General features: G+C 31.3%; 2 protein-coding genes across 3 annotated transcripts; one reads left to right on the top strand and one right to left on the bottom strand.

The window, feature by feature from the left end:
• The first annotated feature begins 4,505 nt into the window (after positions 1–4,505).
• Positions 4,506–5,432, top strand: LOC100245467 (light-regulated protein, chloroplastic). Its single transcript, XM_002269264.4, has 3 exons — positions 4,506–4,862; positions 4,966–5,124; positions 5,208–5,432. The coding sequence occupies exons 1-3, from the start codon at positions 4,687–4,689 to the stop codon at positions 5,290–5,292; spliced, it is 420 nt and encodes a 139-aa protein (XP_002269300.1). The 5' UTR covers positions 4,506–4,686; the 3' UTR covers positions 5,293–5,432.
• Positions 5,433–5,579: 147 nt separating this feature from the next.
• Positions 5,580–8,660, bottom strand: LOC100257492 (uncharacterized). Of its 2 annotated transcripts, XM_010658568.3 has the most exons (7): positions 8,475–8,660; positions 8,255–8,381; positions 7,561–7,604; positions 6,940–7,050; positions 6,396–6,488; positions 6,034–6,140; positions 5,580–5,817 (listed from the first exon to the last, which is right to left on the bottom strand). In XM_010658568.3, exons 1-7 carry the CDS (start codon positions 8,561–8,563, stop codon positions 5,678–5,680), a joined length of 711 nt encoding a protein of 236 aa, XP_010656870.1. In that variant the 5' UTR covers positions 8,564–8,660; the 3' UTR covers positions 5,580–5,677. The 2 variants fall into 2 exon arrangements, with proteins under 2 accessions (XP_010656870.1, XP_010656873.1); XM_010658571.3 differs by lacking the exon at positions 5,580–5,817 and having other exon boundaries at positions 6,039–6,185.
• Positions 8,661–18,855: the final 10,195 nt, after the last annotated feature.

Below are 18,855 nucleotides of genomic sequence, written 5' to 3'. Positions count from 1 at the left end.
CATGATTTTAGATGGTATAAGGAAGTCTTCCTAACCAAAGTCATGCTAAGGTCAGACTGTAACCAGTCTTTTTGGAAAGAAAAATTCATCTCAGGATTACCCAAGCTTTTCTCTGAGAGAATTAGGATCAAGATAAGGGAACAGTATAACGGTCAAATCCCTTATGATAAGCTAACCTATGGTGAGATTATAAGCATTGTCACAGGTGAAGGGATTAAGTTGTGCAATGACTTCAAGCTTAAGCAACAAATGAAGAATGAACAAAAAATCTACAAGAATGAATTTGGATCATTCTGTAGCCAGTTTGGTTTCAGCCAAAAAGAAACTATGCCTCCCTCTAAGCAAAAGCCAAGTAGGAAGCCTAGCAAAGATAAGTTTTACCACAGTAAGAGAGGTACCCATGATAACTATAGGATGAATGATACTAAGCATTCAAGGCACGTCCAAAGAAGGGTTAACAAAGATACCCAGAAAAAGGTAGAAACTCCTTTAGACGTCAAGCCAATTATTTGTTTTAAATGTGGCAAAGTTGGCCATTTTAAGAAAGATTGTAGAGTTAAGCAAAAGATTAATAACTTAAGTGTCTCAGATGACCTAAAAAATATGCTTTGTAAAGTAATGTTAAACTCAGACTCTGAATCAAGGACTGATTCAGATAATGAAGATGATATTAATCAACTAGATAGCAGTGGCGATGTTTCTAGCCAATATTCTAGTGACCAAGATGTCTGTATTAAGGGTAATTGTAATTGTCGTCCTAAAACCATAAATGTCATAAGCCAAGATCAGGAATTCATCCTAGATACTTTAAGAAAAGTTGAAGATGAAAAAACTAAGCAAAACCTTTATGAAGTTTTTAAGAAATCTGTTGTTAAGGTAGAAGCCAAGAAAACTGTTAATCCTTATAACCTTAACGATATCTTAAACAGGTTCGACCAGCAGTCTCCCAAGGATGTCAGCATTAAGGAACTTCATGAAGAAGTTAAGCAGCATAAGAAGGAGATTAAGGAGTTAAGACAATTCATAAGTCTAGGTCTCTCTGATCTCCAAGATCAAATCAATAGAATTGGCAACCAAGAAATCCATACGGATATTCCAGAATCGTCTCATGTTAATGATAATGAGACAAATACTTTTTTGAATACTGTAAGTAGGGTTATCTTCCAGAGGTGGGAAATCTCCCTTACTATAGTAGTCAAAGATAAATTTGTCTTTGATATTATTGCCTTGATTGATTCAGGAGCAGCTGAAAATTGCCTTTAAGAAAGTTTGGTTCCTATTCCTTTATGCGAAGAGACTAGTGTGTCTCTATCTGGAGCAAATGGCGAAAGACTTGCCATTAAGTATAAGTTAACAGATGTTCATATCCGTAACCATGACATCTGTATTAAGCAAACCTTTATCCTTGTTAAAAACCTTAAGGAAAAAGCCCTTCTAGGAATACCCTTCTTAAGCTCTATTTATCCCTTGTGGGTAGATAACCAAGGTATAAGAACTAAGCTTTTTGATAAGGAAATTCTTTTTGAATTTGCTAATCCAACTGTAAGCATCACTCCTTGTGATCAAGAAATTAATCTTGTAAGGATTGATGATCCACCTAAGATCTTAGGTACCCAATTCATTCATAATCCCATTATAAATGTTATTTTAAGCATTCCTTTATGCATTTCAACATTTCAAACTGATATTTTGAATCAAGGAATTTTAAAAGTTGTTTTCACATCTGAGAAAACTATTAAGTATATAGCTTTCAAGTATAATTTCACTGATTGGATTATTTTAAAACCTAGTTTTCAAATTAAGTCTATTAAAGGAGAAAGTTTCATTCCTAATCACTCAATTCATGGAACTTGCAGGATTCACAAGAACATGGCCCCCAAGAAAGACAAACAACCTCTTAGGTCCATTAATTCTAAGGATTCCCATTCAGCTCTTTCTGAGAAATTCATGCCACTTTATTATGACCATTTTGAAGTAGCAGGTTCTTCCAGCCATCACATTCCTTCAGCATCCCCTAGTAGGGATATAGATTCAAGCTCGGAATCTCTACCTTTTGTGGAAGATTCCTTCCCCACAAATCCATCTTTTAACAATACTAACACTTTATCTGATTATATCAATTGCATTTTTGATTGGCAGGGAAGGTATGAGATTCTTGAAAGGAAACTTGAATTAGTTGACTTTCATAAACTCATGTTAAAAGCTCAAGCCACATTTTCCCCACTGGAAAATGGTGAGAATAAGCATTCTACCCCACTGGTGAATGATAAATTGAGTGAGGAAGAGTTGGGTTACCGTATGCTACGAATGTATCATCATAAGACAGAGAATCTATACTCTCTTCAGCCAGATCTACGTCTCCTAATTTTGGAAAAGGCTAAATCCTCAGCAGAAGAAAGACAAATCTTCATCTCTTCATACCTCCAGGATCTTCATCTTTATCTTTCTACCAATATTGGTCTTAAGGTCCCAGGATTAAGCTTGGTTACTGATAAAGAAATTGATGATTCAAAAATTTGCAGAATGATTGAAGAACCTTTCCAGTACCAACAAGGCATCAAGAAAATGATTTGTAACTGCAACAGAAATTTCACAATCAGTCGTGTTTGCTTGGACTTACAATACTATTCACCAATCAGCATCAAATTCAAGGATGAAGATTTATTATTAACTCCAGAAAAGCTTCTAGACCATGGTTTGGTTCATCAAATCATATGTTCTGATCCCAACCAAGTTTCCCAGTTTGGAAGAAAAGTTGCTCTTGGTCTAACCCAAGGTTTTAAAATGAACAAGAAATTCGCGGACGCCATCATCATCAGCAAAGCTCCTGAGTGGGTTTCTAGTGGCAAGCTTATTCCAGCTCAGCACATTGTTTCTCTTCACTATCAGAATAGGAGACCTACTCGTCTATCTTACCCTCTGCTATTTTCTGATATTTGTGCTGAACCTATTATTAAGCAAATCAAACACTGGAGAGCCAGAACTATTTGCAGGGATTTTGAGGCTTTTCCAGGAAATTTGGGACATCTTATTGCTGCAGATTCCTGTCATCAAATTTTCTGTGGCAAAAAGTTAAACCCTCTTCCAGCCATGACTATTACTGAAGATATCAAGCTTCTTAATGAACATCGTAAGGATTACTTTTGATGGCCTGTCAACAAGAATATTTTCTAGCCAAGCAGTTTTCAGCAACAAAAGCAACCTGTCATCTGTCCTCTCAGCCGAAAGCAAGATTCCGGGTCAAAAGTCAGTAGTGATACAGTTCCCTCTTACTGTTCACTATTACTATTCAAGCACGGGTCTTCTATTCATGGTTACTTTTCAAGTTTCCTTTTTTGCCTATTTAAGGAGGCTCGGGCCTCATTTGTAAGCACGCTTCATTTTACGTTTCATTTTTCTCTCCTAAGCTGAAGCTCTCCCTTCTCTCTTCTTTCTCTCTCTCCCTTCTCTCTTCTCTCTCTCTCATCATGTAACCTCTTCAAGCCTTCAAGCTTTCTTCAAGCTTTCTTCCCTTATCCATTGTAAGATATTTCTCCTTATGTAATATATAAGTATGTTTTGATTACCTCCTATATGGATGGTTTTTAATTATGTTTTGTTTTTCATTTTATTTTATGTTCTTGTACCGCCTACATGGTCGGTTTTAATTAAGCTTTGTTTTTAAGTTTATGTTTTCATTTTATACCGCCTACATGGTCGGTTTTATGAACTAACAAGTTTTTGGTTCCTTCTCTTTAAATTTCTTTGTTGGATATCTTTTGTATTTTCTAACCCTCTTCTTTGTTTTGAATCCCTGGCGTAATTCATTTGTTCATTTGCATATGACCTTGTCCTGGGTGTCTTTGGTATGATCTCCTAGACATGGTTCGGAAAATTGAACTCATTTTAGGGTTTTTGATCTAGAGCCTAATAGCAGATTGACAAACCTTATGAGACGTCACCCCAACCCTCTTACAGCCTAACAAACGCCTATCCACGGCTAACAACGGCTCAACCGGCAGGGCTCGCGCTCCCAGGCACACTGCTACCTATCCTAGGATAGTCCAAGAACACCCAAAACAAGGACCCAACTCCCCTCCATATATATATATATATATATATATTTTTTTTTTTTTTTTTTTTAATTCCATTTTTCTTTTTTCTATTTATTCTCTTTCCCCTCCATGTTTGTCCTCAGATTTTCTTAGAGCGAAACATAACACATCAAGAAATCTACTACCACCCATAAATCAGATATGACAAAAAAAAAAAAAAAAAAAAAGGAGATAATATCGAAATATAAAACTATGTTTGTTTCTTGAGAAGTAGTAGAGAAAAAAAAATAATTTTATTATTTCTTTAATATTTTTTTTCTTCCCTTTTTTTTCAAGTATTCAGGCATTAGAAAAAAAAAATCATTTTTAAATGATTTTATTTTTTCACTTCGAGCCAAACATATCCTCTGAATTGCAAAATTTCCACAAAAAATTGTCTTTAGTTTCTTTCCTTTTTTCCTGAAGAGAAAGAAACTTCCAAGCTTATGTTATGGGCATCCCTCAAAGCGTCAATCTCAGTACAGCCAAAAACCTTATCCATAATCCCACAACCAAAAAAATCTGGACACCCTTATCTCTTCAAATCCCCAACACCCCTGCCTCTTAATTACACTCAAGCCCACCACCCAACTTCCCAAAAAACTCCATCAAAATGCAGGCAGCTTTGTGCTTCCCACGATCTACTCTCCCCCTCCTCACCCCCACCAAACCCTTCTCCTCACTCAAAAACCCCATTTCTAAGCTACAAACCTCCCCATTTCCACCCTTAAGAGCAACCTCCAAGCTCCAGGAAACCCCTTCAACAGTCGATTACAGCTCCACAACCTCGTATGTCAATTGATTACAAAAACAGTTTCCAAATAAAACCCTTAATTTCTTCCTTTTTCTTTATCAAGAATATTTACTTACTTGGTTGCCTTGTATTTTTCAGTGTCTTCCCAGCAGAGGCTTGTGAGGTGGTTGGAGGGGAAGCTTGTGATGCTGAAATGTATCCAGAAGTAAAGCTCAAAGCCGAGGCCGGAAACCCTCCGGCCAGATCGGCCACAGAGGGTGTGGACAGAGAATATTTGGAGTATAACAGTCCCAAAACGTAAGATCAATCTCCAAACAACTGCCAATGATTCATCAAAATCAAGGCCTATTCAAATAACTTTGAATTTATGATTCTTGCAGCGTTTTCCCAGGAGAGGCCTGTGATGATCTTGGAGGAGAATTCTGCGAACCCGAGTACCAGGAAGGAGTTTTCCAGGAGAAATAGAAAATCATAGAAAATTATAGTAGTCCTCTCTTTGATTTCTCCTTTGTTTCTTCTCTCTGTTGTGAATGGTCTACTACTTGCTACTGTAACTAAGTTTTTGTGCAGATTATGAATAGAAATCAAACCGGAATTAATCGTAATTTAAGCTTTTGTCTGTCTGCAAATTCGAGTTATTTGAAACAATCTTCTCTGATTAATCCGAAAAAATGTTCGAATCTGAAGTTAGGGAAACTCATCCCTGGAATACTAGCTGAACTTTAGCATAAACAGATTCAGAAGCGACAAAAAAATATAATGCGCAGTTCATATCGATCTTTCTTGTATAGAATCAAATATGCAGATGAGCAGATTAAAAACTTTGTATTGATGATTTTGAGAAAGAGTATTATGTATCATCGTCTTCTGTGACATCCTCAAGAAACAGATACTGAAGAGCTATGGAGTACTTTGCGGTTCTCCTCCTCCCTGAGCTGCCACTTCCTGAATTGATGCCATTCGTGAGAAGAAATGATCCAGAGCCGTCCCCTAAGATCAACACACGGAAAAGGGAGTTAAAACCCATGAACTCAAATATGAAAAACAATTTTTTCCACTTGAACACCAACCTCCCGTCAAACTAAGCTTATAGGATTTTGGTTCAATATTCATATCATACACTTAACAACTACAACATGCAAAACCATACCACAAGAAGAAGTCCTCAAAACTAGCATTGATATATGATTCAACACTCAAACCAACCTTTAATCGTAAAGATAGATGGAATCCATCTCTTGTAGATGAATAACAACCTCGGGGAGTCTCCATGGTGTGTATCAGACAGCAGGACCTTGCAAGGCGCGGTTTTGCTTGAGAAGTTGAAAATAAAAACCGGGCAAAACCATCAGTAGTCCCTAATGACGATCGAAAACAATTCTCAAAAATAAGTTTTTGAAAACCATTCTTACTTCCGTTTAGAAACACAAATATAAAAAATAGTTTTCGGTTTATTAGTTGTGAAAGCAGTGTATACATTAATGCGTAATGTAAAAGTTTCCGACCTATTCTCCATGTTTTGCTAGTTGTTTTGCAAAACATTCTACGAAAAATACATAGTTTCTTACTTGGCATGAAGAATGGCACTGCGACAAAGGGCTAGTGTCCGAACCATTGCCAAATCTCTTCCCCGAGGACTGTTGTATCTCTCTTGGCAGGTTCTACAAAAAGTCGGAAACAAATTAACATTATGGCTTCTCATAAGAACAAACTTCTCTTTGGAATCTTATAAATGTCAAAAACAGTTCTCTGCGTCGGTTATCCATTGAAGTACAATACATTTGTACAATGCAAAACTTTTTGAAACAAAATTTTCAAACATGTTTTAACTGTTTTCATAATAAATTTTGTCAAACCTGTTTTTGAAACTGGAAAAGCGTTTTTTATCTTAAAGAATAAAAAACTATTTTTAAGAACAATTACCAAACTGCCACGAAGACTAGATTGAAGTTTGTTCTCAAAACATAAAAACAGAGAACAAGAAATGGAAACATGTTGTTGTTTTCAAAAACATGTTCTGGAAGTAGTCTATGAGATTAGAAGAGCGGAAAACTACTTCTATTTCTACAAGTAATAGCTAAAGATTCAGCACAACAAACAAAACAATGATACCTTTCATCAAAGAAATCACCAAAATCATCAATGATAACCGCAACTGGAAATTTGTGATGCAGGTGAAATGCAGCAAAATACTTCTTTATTGCCTCATCATCTTCCACGTACCTTCATGATATTGAACATTATTAAAATACCAAAAGCAATAACAAAAACAAAGCAATTTTTCAAATTACTTCTTAGAATAGGCATAATTTCAAAACAATTATATCTATTTGTTACCATTACTCTTATTCAAAAAAACAATTCAAACAAATCCATGTGATTTCAGGCATGTTTGGTAACTATTATTTCATACCGATATGAAAATTAGTTTTTGAAAACTGTTTATTTGGAAACCTAAAAATGTTTTTAATTTGTAAAACAATTGAAAACAAAAAAAAAATTATCTAATTTTTTTTTTCTATTTTGTTTTTTCTAATTATCAAATATATTTTCCTTTTATTTTTTTTGTTATAAAGAATAGAAACTGTTACCAAATAGGGCGTTAACATTTTTTTAAAAGTAATAAATATTAGGAGGAGATAGTATTTAGTAAAATACTATCTAATTACATCTTTGGAACAGAAGTCTATTGTAAGCAACAAATTAATTCTAGCAAAAAGTGATTTTCCTTACTTCATTTGTATATGCTGAAACATATCAGAAGAAGGATCCACACCCTAAAACATCCAAGATGTTAGGTATTGAAGGAACAAAATATATTGATTCTAAATATCAAGTTGAATGAATAAAAGATAAAGAAAAAAAAAATAACTTAGGACTTGTTTGTTAACTACTTTAAGAAACAATTTTTTGAAAAAAAAAACAAGAAAACATGTTTAGTAATTAAAAAACGAAAAACAATTTTTTATTTTTAAAAACAAAAAATATAATATTTTTAGAAATCACCTTATAATTGTATTCAATTATTTTTACTTGTTTTTTTATAACTGGTTTTAAAAAATAATTATATAAATATGAAAATTTATTACAAATAAAACATATAAAAATTGTTTTAAAACATATTTAAAAATATTAAAAACAAATTAAAAATTACAAACAAATATTTATTTTACAAAATATTAAAGAACCATTTTCATAAATGGTTCTCAAAAACTGTTTTTCAAAATTATTTTAAAAAATAATTATCAATTAAGACATTGCATTTTATATTAGAAAAAAATAATGCCTTTTTAATTTCCATAGTAATTTGTTCCCACCATATTATAGTCCCTTTTAATAAAATTATATACAATCACTCGTGTAAAATGAAAAGATTTCTTATATGTCATAATAAAACAAACTAAAATATGAGAGAGGTGGGGAGTACCTGAGAGAGGTAAGGGGGTTTACTCTCTAACCTGCGCCGGGTGCATATGAACACCACATCACGATTTCCGCTGTGGCCCTCTACTGCAGCGTTGAAAGCGAATTGGAACAGCAAGGAGGTTTTTCCACTGCAAAATTAAATGAACGAAACGACGTCGTTTCAGAAGGAGCAGTTGAGAGAAGAGAGTGAGAGTTTAGAGAGAGGAAGTGGAGACAGGTACCAGGAAGGAGGACCGGAGAGAAGCGTAAAATTGCCGGCATCTTCGCCGGCGGTTTCAGTTATCTTGCCGGAGAAGAACCTTTCCACCATCGCCGGAGATCTCCGATCTGGTTTGGGACTGTTTGGATGCCGGAGTTATGGTGTCGTCGGCTGGGATGTGAGAGCTCAGACTCGAATATCGGCTTGGTTGATGTTGTGGGCCTTTTTGTTCACTTTCAACTATCAAGTTTTCAACCCAGATTGATTTGGGCCACAGACTGGGCCTCTCCGAAATTTTCTGAAGGCCCAAAATTGAAAACCCACGCTTCTTGTTTTGGACATTCTCTTCTCTTCCATGAGCCCAGATTAACAAGGCTAATGCTCCCATCCTTTTATAAGGAAAAAAAAAACATTGAAGTAAGAAGTTTGTTTTCCATTTGCTCAGAAATTGAGGATATGTGTTGTAACTGGTTTTAAAACGGGCCTTTTGTTTTCTGGAGCAAAAAATAAATTTGTAACTTCAAAAACACATTAAGCACATTTTAAATTGATTTTTTTTTTTTTTGATATTATACTATGAAAATAAGGTGATTTTCAAAACACATTTGTGTGTTTTTTCAAGTATTTTTGGGTAAAATTTTATGAGAAATGGTAGGGAATATCAAAGATAGGTTGGGGTGGGCCAAGTATTATATAAGTCCATGATGTCTTAATGATAAATAGATTAAAAGTGTGTTTGGTAGTAATTATAGGAAATGTTTTTAACATTTTTAATACTTTAAAAATTTATTTTTTAAGTGTTGAAAGGGTTAAAAATACTTCCCATAATAACTGTCAAACAAACTCTAAGAGTGTGTTTCACAGTGATTATAGAAAGTGTTTTCATTATCTATAACACTTGAAAATTTTTATCCTTCAAGTGCTAAAAACACTTTCTATAATCACTATCAAATGCATTTTAAGAATGTATTTGACAGTGATTTTAGGAAATGTTTCTAGCATATTTAATACTTTAAAGATAAAAATTTTCAAATATTAAAAAAACTAAAAACACTTCCTAAAATCATTACCAAAACGTACTCTAAGAATGCATTTGATAATAATTTTAGAAAATATTTATAATAATTTAAACATTTAAATAATAAAAAATTTTAAATATTAAAAACACTTCCACTCAAAATACTTTGAATAAAAATATTACTGAACGCACTCTTATTTAATATAAGGGTAATTTCAAGTAAATTGCATATAAATATATAAATAATATTCAGAGATTGAATTTAATAACACCTCAACTTTAGTATGAAAAATATTAAATATGAAAGAATTTAGTATATAACAAATATAATATATTGTAAAATACTTTATAAGAATCAAGATTTTAAGTTATGGAAAGATCAATTCATTAAAAACAAAATCAATTTAATACATTTCATTAAATTTGAATCAAATTTCGAAGCAATTTACATTGATTGATTGCCTCAGTTAATATTGCTACAAAATATCATTATTTTTTGTTTTGAATCTTGCAAATTATTTCCATAGAAAAGCATCAACCAGTTTTGGCTCCAATAGCGTGAGCATAATCAGTGAGACAAAGAAGAGAAGTTGAAGCAAAAGTATATCGCATAGAAGGGCTTTCCTGAAAATAATAGAGTTGTGGAATCCTATCCTAAAGGGAAGTACTAATTCTCCCGCAAAAAGGAGCTTTTGTGGCGAACAAATAAGTGAGTCGGGGCTTAAGTTTTAGGAAAGGCAAATATTGAGTTTGAGATTCATCTTTAGAATTGAATAAAGAATAAAGTAGTGGAACTTTTCTTTCTCAATAAATTGACATATCCTATTAGATTTCAATTTGGCTTTTATGATTTACTTGGGTCTTTATTCTAATTCCTTGACCAATTAATAATATTAAAAATTTGTCCAAGATTCTTGAATTTAGGTCAATTCTTTTATTTTCAATGGACCATACCTTTATCATCACTAGGAACCTTATCTCACAAACCATAAACCACTAAACTCAAATAAAAACACAAAATAAGGCAAAATTATTATAAGAATGGATGCCATACTTCTATTAAAATAATAATAATAAGATTATCTTTGTTTTAAAAAAAAAAAACTATGTCACACACTTGTCAATCAACAAGGACCCTAGTGTTGGCGTGCATGGTCTATAGCTTTCCAAAGACTTCTTAAGCTTTCTTTATAGTGTTATATAAGACATATAGAAAGTTGAGTTTTGATGGTTTGGTTTAAAAGGGAAAATCCAGTCATAAGTAATTTCCGTCTTTCTTATTGTTTCAACTATTTTGTATAGAAACCATTCATAAAGCTAAAATGGGCTAGCATCCTAGCACCCATTCATTTTTCTTACCATATTTTAATATTCAAAAATAAAAATTAAACTCAATGGAGAGTAATTTTGGTTCAAATGCTTTTGGTTTATAGCACTTTTATTGAAAAGGTTTTTCTTTTTTTTTTTTTTTTTAATTGTTTCTAGGAAAATACTAAAATGAAAAAAGATGTTAAATAAAATAATTATTTTATATTTAGTTTATTAAGAAAATACAAAATAAAATCAAATATAATTAAAATTGGTTAAAACTTTATATATTTACAAATTGCTTAATCTTTATATAAAAGACTTAAAATAACTTAAATGGGTTTAAAGTAACATATAAAAATAATTTATTGAGTTTAAATTTATTTATTTTTTTTCAATTTTTTTCACATTTTTCATCAAATTTTTCGGAGAATCAAATATATTTTTAATGTTTATATATAATCTAAAAAAAATGTCAGATGTATAAAAAAAAAATATTTTGAAAAGTATTTTTTAAATGATAGTTTAGAAATCACTTTTAAGTGAATTTTAGAATTTTGAAAGAGATTCTTAAATTTTTTTTTAACACTTCATTTTTAATAAGAAAACATTTCCGACGCTTTAACCTTTTCAAAATAACTTGTAAATAAATTTTAAGCGTTAGTTATGGAATGATTATTATAAATATATCAAGCCTTTCGATCAACTTCTTTTTTTTCTTTTTTTCTTGTTGCTTCTATTAGAAACACTTTTTTCGAAGAATTTATTAGTATTTGGATATACAAAAAAAGGGTAATTTAAAAGTGTTTTTTATTTCTTTTTTTATGATAGGTTATATGACAAAAATGATTTTTGAAATAAGCATCCGCGAATTGTTGATCTAAAAATCACTTTATTGATCATGAAAAATGATTTTAAAACATTATTAAACACATACAATTTGCAAAGAAATTATTTTTGAATATTAGAAAGCACTTCTACTACTAAATAGAGTATAAACATTTTGTCCAATACACATAATGATACCACATAATATTTTGCTAGAAGATAGCTCAATACTTTCATTGATAAGGAGCAAAATATATGATACAAGTCTTGAGAGAACATGGAAGACTATGAGAACACCTAAAGATAATGGCACAACTCATATACAACAAAATTACAAAAAGATTCAAATAAAGAAATAACAAAATAAATAGATGTTAAAATAATAAATCACTACAATAAATGTCGTCCATTATGCCCTCTCAAGACAGACCACGGGAAGGGAAACCATTATTGAATTTTAAAGATTGAAATTGAGAATGAGGCAACAACTTGGTAAGAATATCTATAAATTGATCATTAAAGGAGACATGTGCCACACGAAGAGTACCCAATTGAATGCAATCCTAGATAAAATGAAAATCAATTGCAATATGCTTTATTCATGAGTGGAAAATAGGATTGGAACACAAGTGAGTTGCTCCGACATTATCACAACAAATGACAATAGCTTGAGATAGATCAACATGACTAAGATCCATTAAAAGAGAACACACCCAATTAAGTTGGGTATTAGTAGCAATAGCAAAAAAAGTGATATTCGACCTTTGTAGAAGAATGTGTAACAATATTTTGTTTCTTCAAACTCCAAGAAATAAGATTACAACCAAAATAAACAACATACATGCTAGTGGAAGAGAAATCATCTTCATTACCTACCCATAGCTCAAAGTCACTATAAACTTTAGCACAAACTTAATATTATTTCAAAGTTGAGAAACCATACTCAATAACCTTATGTCATTATTCACCATAGGTTTTGTATAAATATAAGCATATATATTGGTGTACTTACTATGGGTAATACATCTCGATGACCAAGACCAGTCATCCCTAGTGCCCTACAACCTTAGATGAATTGTCTAAATTCATGAACTAGTTATAAACTAATTATCTCAATGAATTCATAACTTAGATCTTTCATGTAATTCTTAGTGCATCTAGGTCACGCACAATACAAAAGATGTCAGACTAGAATATTCATAAAGTGTAATGCATAGAATAGATAAATAGAATAACAAACTAGAATCTTATTAAATAAACAATAAATCTATATAATATTATATTATATCATGTTTTTAAGGGTTTTACCCTAATAGGGTAGTCATCTCATGTTGGTTGGGAGGTTGATGAGTAGGGTGTAGTTTTGATAGTTGTCGGGTAGAGATAGAAGAGAGGTCTTAGGTAGGTTTAAGTGCAAGATTACTACGGGAGGTGATGGCTACTAAGATGCAGCTAAGAGAGATAGAGAAAGATCATTACATGATGGTACTTCCTAGTGAGACACAACAAATAGAGGTATAGGTGTCGATTGTGATGGTCTAGGAAGTGAGCATGTAGTGTTGTGTAAGGAAAAACAAACTTTACAAATTGAACATGATGAGAAACAAATATTTTGGAGGTGGATGGTTCAAAACACAATTAAGTACTTTGAGATAATGAATACCCAAGAAAAATGCAAAGTTTAGAGTGTTGATCATGTTTATAAGATTAATAGGGTCGAGGCCAAGGATAACATAAGAACCTGAAAATTTTAAGTATAAAATAATTAGAGGTAGTATAAAAAATTAATTCATAATAGGAAAGGGGGTTTAGTGTAGTAGTGGACATTCTATTAATTAAATAAACAATAGTCGCAAAAGCATGTGACCAAAATGTTAAGGAAAGAGAAACACTAGAAAGTAATATCAGGCCAATTTCAATAATGTGATGGTGCTATCTTTTTGGATAGCCATTATGTTTTCACCTATTGGTGCATTGAGTATAGCAAGTTCATTTGCACGAGCTTTAATAGATAGAAGAAAATTAGTAATATTCCAAATACCTTTTTGATGGAAATTTTGAGAAGATTTTTTCCTTATTTAATGTGTCCACAAGATGATATGACATAGATATTGGCTAGTATGGCCCATGCTTCTCATGAAATATTGGCTTTGGCAATAAATAGAATAATCATGGGAGAGGGAGAAAGAGAGCTAATGAGAGCATTAAGGATAAGTTGATCTTAGCAAATCCAAATGTTGTAAGTTGGATTAGGTGTTATTGCATCAATCACAATCCGATTAATGGGTGGACAAGGTTTTAAGTCATCTATATAACCAAGAAGATCAAACCTAATAAAGAGAGTTTGGAACTAAAGTTTCCAAGGGACATTAATGTAGGAGAAGAGTTTAAGTGGAGCTTGAATAGAGATGTTTATGGTGATGAGTTGATATTCATTAGTGTGGAGAGTGGTTGAATTCACTAGAGTGAGTAGTGATTGTTGGATTTGACGAGTTTGAGGTGTTGGTCGAATTGTTATGAGTGGTTATTGTGATAACTGAAGAAAAAAAAAACCCTATAGTTTTTCAATGGGAAAGAAGAAAATATTATGATATCATATTAGATAAGATTTTGGTGAAAAATAATTCAATATTTTCATTCATAATGAACAAAATGTATAATACAAGTCTTGGATGAAAATAGAAAAACTAAAACTCCTAAAAATACTAAGATGATTACATAAACGCCTAAAGATACAAGTACAACTCATATAAAGAAATAACAAAATAAATAAATATCAAAATAACAAATTGATACAACAAACGTCGTCCATTAAGTAGTACTTAGTTTTTATCTAATGCAATCATCACAAGAGGTAATTGGATCACACTCAGAGGCGACTCCATGACATTTGAAAGTGAATTGACAACATTTATAAAGTAATTTGTCATGTTAAGAGATTGATTACTTGAGGAATACAGCCTAATTTCATTGGAAAAGTAATTTGGTCACATTTGGGAAAATGACAAACCGAATAAAAGCAAATACAAGGGAAGAAGATAATATTTTGGGACCAAATAGGCAGATTGTGAAGACACTTGTATAGCTTTGCTTGAATGTTGTTGCCAGAAAGGATAATGAAAACATAGTTTCAAGACTTTGCAAATGGGTATGAGAGCGGCACGAGATTCTACTATATTCAAGCTTATCCATAAGCTTTATATGAAAAGGCAGGTATGGCCCATAAAATGGTGAATTGAACAATGAAGTATGAGTTGTGTGGACTCTTGTTTTAGAGCTTTTTTTTATGAAGAAGAGACAAGAAAGCTTAAGTGAAAATTGTTACACTCCCCACTTCCTGTATTTAGTTGCAGCTCCCCTGGTGATAATGAGATCACCCCACCCTGCAGCCTCTCTCTCCACCACAATAAAACGCACGTACAAAGGGTAAAGGCTGATCAAGATCCTCTCACACATACAATACAAGATCTCCATACGTATTCTCTCTCTCTTTCTCAAATAAAAATACATCTCAAACATATTTATTATTTTTCATGTTATTTTCCACCATTCTATTAACATTTTTGTTTTTTCTTTATTAATTTTATATTTAAAATAAAATTAATATAATGTCTATTTTTAAATTACTAAATTTAAAAAAATTATCCTCTAAGAATTATGTCTAAAAAAAAATTGATATAACGAGACTTTGGACATAACACAATCATACACATGAGCTAATTAAATGTTCTTGATTTTGTATAAAAATATTAATAATGCATCCACTAAACATTCCGGGCAGAGATTTCCAAAAAAACTTATACCTATCAAAAAGGAGATTAATAATAATAATAATAATAATGGGAAAAGACAATGAGGCATGGTATTAGGTTTAGTTTAATGAATAAGATGACATAAGCCATAGTATTCTATGCTTTCAACCTTATCTTTCAACTTGGAAATGGCCTATGTCCCCATGCCCATTATATTCCTTTTCTTTGGTCTCTTCAATATATATATATATATATATGGTAAATATTCCAAAAGGTTACATAAATTTTATGTTAGAAGAATATAAAAAAATATAGTAAATTATAAATTCTTTTAACAAAACGAAATCCAAAAGCACCTCGTGCCATACCAAACTTTTAGTTTGAGTCATATTAAACGCATAAAAGATGAGATTTATCTAGAAATAAATGAGATAAGATATATATAAAAAAAATTAACAACCTTTGCCAAGATATACAAGAAAAAAGCCAATTATATGACCAATTGAATATTTTTTATTGGCTACCACTTTTTGATATCATATCGACAAATTGTTTTATGATGCCCAAAAAAATATGCCAGAAACTTCTTATTCACTTTCTACATCATATATAAATAGATCCAAAATTTCCTAATCTAATAATAAATAATCTTAATTTTAATACAAATTTGTATCTAGGTCATTCAAGCATGTGATAAAATCTCATCTATTAAAGTAGGATATAAATAAAAAGGATTAAGATACGAAAAATAACATATCAGTTCAAAATAATAAGAACAAAATATAAAACAATAACATCAAGGTATAAAATAATGAGACTATATATAAAGTATAAAAGGGTTAATTTCGTTCACTTATGACTAAATACATTTAGTATTTATTAGCTTGAAATTTCATCAAATATCTCTTATATTATTTTCGTTTATTATTTTCACTCAAAATAAATAAAAATATTTTAGGAAGTTTCAAACCAATAAGATCAAGTGTATTTTGTAATGACCCACTTTTAATTATGTAGATATTATCAAAACATTTTTATAGGGTTAAGAGGAGTCAACACATATATAACGTAAGAGTTCATATTTATATAACATAGAAACAATTCCCCTATCTAATGTGAGGTCTTACAATTACTTCTCATATAGACATAACGTCTTTATCATGTATCACAAAATTATAAAGCCAAACAGAGAGACCCTTCACGGGGTTAAACAAATCTCATACCGATGTTAAGGATTGGCTCTCGGCTTTGACTAGGTGGCTTAGAGGAGCATATACTTATATAGTGTGAGAAACTTTTTTCCCTATTTAATGTAAGATATCACATATTTAACGAGAAAACACGAGAGAATGTGAATGAAATAAACACAAAGTATAAAATAATAAGATAAAAATGCACATAGAACTTCCTCCTTATGATAAAATCAGGATTCATACACTACCTTTTCAAAATAATATCAAAAAATACCATTGGATACCGTAATGAGCCGAAAAAAAAAAGATAAAACTGGCTCCTTTTTTTTTCTCTCTCTCTCACTCTTTTTTAAATTCAAACACCACTCACAAAGGTTTTCAACAAAGAGTGAGGAGCTTCCAAATCACCAAAGAAATAAGATGTAGGTATAAAGTGAGAGGTGGTGAAGGCAGTTGAAATACAGCACGAGTTGGACGCAAATCAAGGATGGAATGGAAGTGAGGATTGTGCAGTGTAGTTAACGTCAAAAGCCTCACTTTTACACAAAAACCTGGGGCGTGAAAAAAGCTGAAAGAGATGGTGGGGGGAGTATTGGTACGTGCTGCAGATAAAAAGGGAACGTGTTCAGAGAGAAAAAGAGTGGCTCTAGGCTTTTGGCAGCTTGTAAGGAAAAGGAATTGATATTATTATGGCTTTGCTGCTGCACTTTGCCTGAAATGTGTGCCGGAACAGTGCGTTGGACATTTCCCTTTCTCCGAGTCTCTTCTACTTGCTCTATTTTTCTTCCTTCACACGTTAAGTTTCTTGACTTTCTTCTTTAATTTATACTTATTTGACACTAAATTTGACTTATTTAAAATATATGATAAAATTTAGACTATCGAATTAGGGTATGAGGTTACGGTATTGGGTACAAACAAAGGAACCAAGATCTAACACTAAATCTAAGTCATATCAAATATGAGGTGTTGAATTTGGTATGAAGATACTCAAAAACAAAAGATGGAACCAAGGTACAAAACAATGAAATCATAGATAAGACACAAATGACAAAACAGAGCATTGAGATTTGAGTTATCCACGTGACATTATTTGATTGATGATACATTTCCTATAAGTACAAAAAAAAAAAAAGGTGATATTTTGATTTTTATTTTGATTTTGTAATGCACTAGGACCCTATAACCAATGATTAAAAAATAAAAATAAAAATGGAGGGTATTACTACATATATCAGAATATGTTGTAAAAAAAATCATAAAAATATGAAAATTTTAGACAAAACTTTGATAAATGAGAAAACAGTTAATAATACATGTAATAAATTATATTATTTTAAGAAAAACAATATAAGTGTGATGTAGTAATGCAATACGATCAAGGAATGGGCACTAATACTGATATTAAGAAATATGACTAGATGTAAGTAGTTTACTTATTTCCAATAATTTATCATGAATAAGAAATTATTTGCTATTATATTTTAAATTGTTGGATTGTAAAAGCTGAATCGGTATTATTACCCTTCATTTGGAAAGTCGAGAATCAAGTTGCTCAATCAGTTCGTGGCCCCTTAAAAACTTTATTTTATGTGATGATTGAAAATTTTACTTCTATTATATATTTGACCATTTTACGTTTAGGATTTTATTATTTAGAGCATGCAACTACAATTGAGAGGTTTTCTATTTCTTTCAAAAGTTTTACTATTGTAACTCTTCTCAATTAGTGGATTATTGAGTGTTAGTGCACTCTGTAGACATAGGATCACATTAATCGCCTAGCCACATTAAAAATCTTTGATTTGCGGAGGATGATACGGTATTATCAATGAAATATTTTTATCTCATTTTCATTATCAATGTCCTTAAATTATACATATTTTGAAAAAAAAAATGCAAAAATAAAATAATATGAATATTTTAATTTTTGATTTTAAGACCAACCTTTTTCTCGTATTTGTTCTTATTATTATTATTATTATTTTGTCTTATTTTTGTTATTCTTCTCCCACCAAATCATGGTAAAGTGTTTATAAATATTAAGATTATATTTGGTTCTTGAAAAATGTTAAGAAAATGAAAATAAAAAAAATGAGAAAAATAACTTTTAAATACCTAAGATAAATCCACACTTTTCAATATAAGAATTATTATTATTATTTCCTATTATCTAAAATTGAAAAAGATAACTATATTGAAACCAACATTAAGCTTTAAAATTCTAGATGGCCAGAACCTGTTTGGCAAAAAACAAATTTGACACTTTGTTGAAAGAATTTTTTTTAGCAACATTTAAGCTAC

This window comes from Vitis vinifera, chromosome 1 (genome assembly GCF_030704535.1).
Source record: "Vitis vinifera cultivar Pinot Noir 40024 chromosome 1, ASM3070453v1".
Lineage (NCBI taxonomy): Eukaryota > Viridiplantae > Streptophyta > Magnoliopsida > Vitales > Vitaceae > Vitis > Vitis vinifera.
The sequence above is the reverse complement of the archived record's forward strand: the minus strand, read 5'-3'. Positions and strand labels throughout refer to the sequence as shown.

Coding starts and splice junctions, on each gene's coding strand:
- LOC100257492 (XM_010658568.3), bottom strand. CDS start 8,563: ATGGTGGAAAGGTTCTTCTCCGGCAAGATAACTGAAACCGCCGGCGAA. Junction 8,382..8,474: donor CTCTCCGGTCCTCCTTCCTG/GTACCTGTCTCC, acceptor TTAATTTTGCAG/TGGAAAAACCTCCTTGCTGT. Junction 7,605..8,254: donor AACCCCCTTACCTCTCTCAG/GTACTCCCCACC, acceptor TGGATGTTTTAG/GGTGTGGATCCTTCTTCTGA.
- LOC100245467 (XM_002269264.4), top strand. CDS start 4,687: ATGCAGGCAGCTTTGTGCTTCCCACGATCTACTCTCCCCCTCCTCACC. Junction 4,863..4,965: donor GATTACAGCTCCACAACCTC/GTATGTCAATTG, acceptor TGTATTTTTCAG/TGTCTTCCCAGCAGAGGCTT. Junction 5,125..5,207: donor GAGTATAACAGTCCCAAAAC/GTAAGATCAATC, acceptor TGATTCTTGCAG/CGTTTTCCCAGGAGAGGCCT.